Source organism: Laccaria bicolor, genomic scaffold (assembly GCF_000143565.1).
Source record: "Laccaria bicolor S238N-H82 LACBIscaffold_23 genomic scaffold, whole genome shotgun sequence".
NCBI classification, from domain to species: Eukaryota; Fungi; Basidiomycota; class Agaricomycetes; order Agaricales; family Hydnangiaceae; genus Laccaria; species Laccaria bicolor.
In genome coordinates, this window is record NW_001889894.1 from 576798 (window position 1) to 580506 (window position 3709).

At 50.3% G+C, this 3709-nt stretch overlaps 1 protein-coding gene across 1 annotated transcript; it reads right to left on the bottom strand.

The window, feature by feature from the left end:
- Positions 1–977: 977 nt before the first annotated feature.
- LACBIDRAFT_329802 (uncharacterized protein) lies at positions 978–3655 on the bottom strand (the record flags this gene model as incomplete). The annotated part of the gene is made up of 9 exons (XM_001884009.1): positions 978–1223; positions 1313–1655; positions 1702–1772; positions 1830–2469; positions 2519–2577; positions 2630–2751; positions 2799–2884; positions 2913–2965; positions 3308–3655. The coding sequence occupies 9 exons, from the start codon at positions 3653–3655 to the stop codon at positions 978–980; spliced, it is 1968 nt and encodes a 655-aa protein (XP_001884044.1).
- Positions 3656–3709: the final 54 nt, after the last annotated feature.

Sequence of the window (3709 nt, forward strand, 5' to 3'; positions counted from 1 at the left end):
GGGAGGGAATGGAAGGGAGAAGGGAGAGAGGAAAGGGGGGATGGAAAGGGAGAAGGGAAAGAGGAATAGAGGGAGGCGGTAGAGAGGATTGGATGGGGACAGAGGAATGGTGGGGGAGGGAAAGGGAGAAGGGAGAGTGGAATGGAGGGAGAGTGGAAAGAAGGGATAGGGGGGAGAGAGAGGAATGGAGTGGGGAGAGAGGAATGGAAGGGGGGGGGAGTAGTGAGCAGCATGGGAGGGGGTGGTGAGTCATGGAGGGAGGGAGGAGTGGTGGTGCTTGGCCCTTGTCGCGTCCCGCGTGGGCGTTGTATTGTCGTCCCAGGGCGGCCGTTCATCGTCGTCGCGTGTCGCCGTTGTCACGGTTGCGGTTGCGTGTTGCCGTTGTCGCGTCTCACGTGTTGTTGTTGTTGTTGTTGTTGTTGTTGTTGTCGTCGCGTGTTGTTGTCGTCGCGTGCCGTCGTTGTCGCATGTTGTGGTTGTGGTCGTTGTCCCGTGTCGTAGTCCTCACGTGTCATCGTCCTCACGTGTCGTCGTCCTCATGTGTCGTCGTCTTCGTGTGTCGTCGGCATCGTGTGTCGTTGTCGTTGTCGTTGTCGTTGTCGCATGTCGTGTCGTTGTCATCGCGTGTCGTCGGCGTCGCGTGTCGTTGACACATCATCGTGTCGTGGGTGGTGCTTGTCGTCAGCCTCGGTGGTGGTTGTGGGCTGTTGTTGGGGTGTGGTGTTGTTGCGTGGGGTTGCTGTTGTCGTGAGGTTGGTTTGGGCGAGGTACGGTGGTTGGGTGTGTCGAACGAGGTTGGAGATGGTGGGAAGGTGGTGGTGGGAAGACAAAAGACAACGACGCGGCAACAAAGCCAACGTGCTTTCGGAACGTGCCGGGAGCGAGGGTATATGATGTGTAAAAGTTATAGAGCTAATAAAGCCTTCGTGGTGTAGTGGTTTATTGCGGCAGTTACAGCTGCCCAAGTGATTGAGTGTTCAATTCCCGGTCATGGCATTCTTTTTTTCTGGTCTAATAATAATAACAATAATAAATAAACAGAAATTGTAAACTCTTTCTGGACTCCATATGGAGTCTGGCTGGTTGACTGTGTTATGAGGTGGAGTCCATGCAGTCCAAATGGTGGACCTGGACTCCAGTTTGGCTGGGTTGCCACCAGAGAAAAAATCTGGATGAACAGCAGTAATCCATCTGGAGTCCGCCGGAGTCCATCTGGAGTCCAACTGGAATATGTGGAGGAGTGTAAAGTCCTCAAGCGTTGGAATAGAATTCCACCAGAGAGACAGGAAAGCGAATCTCCATTTGGAGTGACATGCAGATAGGTTTCGAAGAAGTTTTGGATATCATTTTGCTCAACCAAGAGTGAGACCATATCCCCAGTATCTGAGGATGAGAATGCGAGGCAATCAGTCATTTTTCCATTCTCATTGACCAGGACCTTGAGCTCATTAGCAAGCATCTTACCATCTAGGATGCACTCAAGCTTAGCAATATTACCAGAAAGAAGACCCAGTTCGATCTTGCGCCTTTTGAGACAACGTTCATCCGGTATTACTGCCTGGATAGATGGCAGAGCCTGTTCGTAGTCCATTGGGTGGATTCCTTGAACTTCATTATATTGGGAGAAGATGTCCATGCATCCCCTTTCAAGTTGTCTGGTCAAACCTTGATTTTTGGCCATAACACTTTGGAGACACTCACTGAAGTTTGTCAAATGTTTCCCAAGTTGTGTCGTCATATCCCTTCCAGCTAATTTCCCAGTATGGAACGTTCTGGGATTCAGTCAATATACAATCCCTTTTTATTATCCAAGGAGTAATCGTACTCACATCATCATCATAGGCAAATCCCACTATTGCTTCCACTTCATAAACTTCGTTCTCCACAGGTTCAACTTCTTGATGTGGTCGTTTCCTTCTTCCTCGTGTTGCTGCAAGACAATTGGCATTTCTCTGAGGTATATCTAGATTATCTCGATTGTTGGACTGGCTTGAACGGTTTCGCTGGGCACCGGAAGATGGTCTAGAGGGAGAGCTACCTTGATCGTTGGAAGGAATGATGTTCTGAGCAGCTAGAGTATCGCCAAGACCGTCTGGAGTGCTATCAAGCCCATCAACGCTGTTATGAGGTTCTGAACCAGAGCAGCTAAGAGTTTCAGAAGATTGGGGAGTGCTGTTTCGTCCCTGAGACTTATCCGGCTGGACACCTGAAATCACATTAGCCAGAGCACCAGGTTCATCCACATTATGCCGTTCTTCTACAGAGTTTGGCTGCAGTGCCCCGATGTGAGCATTGTCCAGGAGCGCTGTTAGAGAAGCACTGGAAGGTGTATTAACATGTGTACTAGACTCTGCCGTTTGGAAAGAAGATGCAGCGATTGATGGTTTGGCGATTGCGGAAAGATCTTGTTTGAGTTTCGACGGTGCATTTTGCCAGAGGTATGCAAGTACCAAAGGGTTGCCTTTTAGTCTGACCAGAAGTATGAGAAAAAAGCTTGTGCAACAACGGGAGTACTCACAAATCTTCCTTCATGTCTACAATGCGGTTATCATCCTTGAGCCGAACCTCAAAGATTGCCTGGTAACGGCTACTCAGCAATCATAAACTCAGCAAAACTAGGATATCTCACCTTCGTAGAATTTGTGGAGGTCTTTACCATCCCCCACGTAATCCAGATGGACTCCAGTGGACTCCACTGGATTCCAGTCACCCTTTTGCCAGGCCAGATTGGCTGGTACAATGCCCAGTCCACTGGAGTCCAGTCCAGTCCAGTCCAGTCCAGTCCACTGGACTCTCACTGGACTGCCAGCCACTTTTCAGAGTCCAGTCCCAGTCCAGTGGACTGAGAGTCCAGTCAGAGTTCACTGGAGTCCACTGGAGTCCACTGGTATATTAACTGAATTAGAACAAACATTATACTAATTTCAGCAGTCCAGTGGAGTCCAGTGGAGTCCACTGGACTGTACTAGTAACATCAGTACTCAGTTATTATTATTAATACAACTAAAAATGCGAAAATAGAGCACTATCATTAACAGACAACACTAGAAGTATTATAATACTACAACATATACTATATTATGAAAACCAATGCTACCGATAACGAGGATCAAGCATTTTGTTCAGTCTGCGGGGTGAGATTACAAAGCGGGACAAACTCACGGCGTTGTCCGATCGAACGTTATGTGGCATCACTTGTCACATCGACATGACCATCCTTCCTACACCACACCACCACCTCGACTACACCACTCACCACCGCCGACGTCTGACGTTGGCGGTGGGTTTACTGTTTGTGTCAACCCACGACGACACCGCCCACCATCGATACCGCCCACCGTCGACGCCGCCTACCATCAACACCGCCCACCGTCGACACCGCCCATGCCACATCACTCCCGCTAACGAGGAACGGCACACCCATGCCACGAACGACAATGGCGCCCATGCAAACGTATGGGTATGCAGAATGACGAGCCAAGAACGAGGGACGGCGCCCATGACGTTGCCACGTCATGGGCAAATAGTACGTGTGTTTGCCCAACCACCCCATTCCTCCGTCCTCACCACAACAGCAGACGAGCGCCCACCCCGAGCACATACGAAAAGCGACGAGCGCCCACCCCACCCACGAATTTTGACAAGCGCCCACCATGAGAAACGACGAGCGGACACGGAAAACGACGAGCGCCCACCCCACCCACGAATG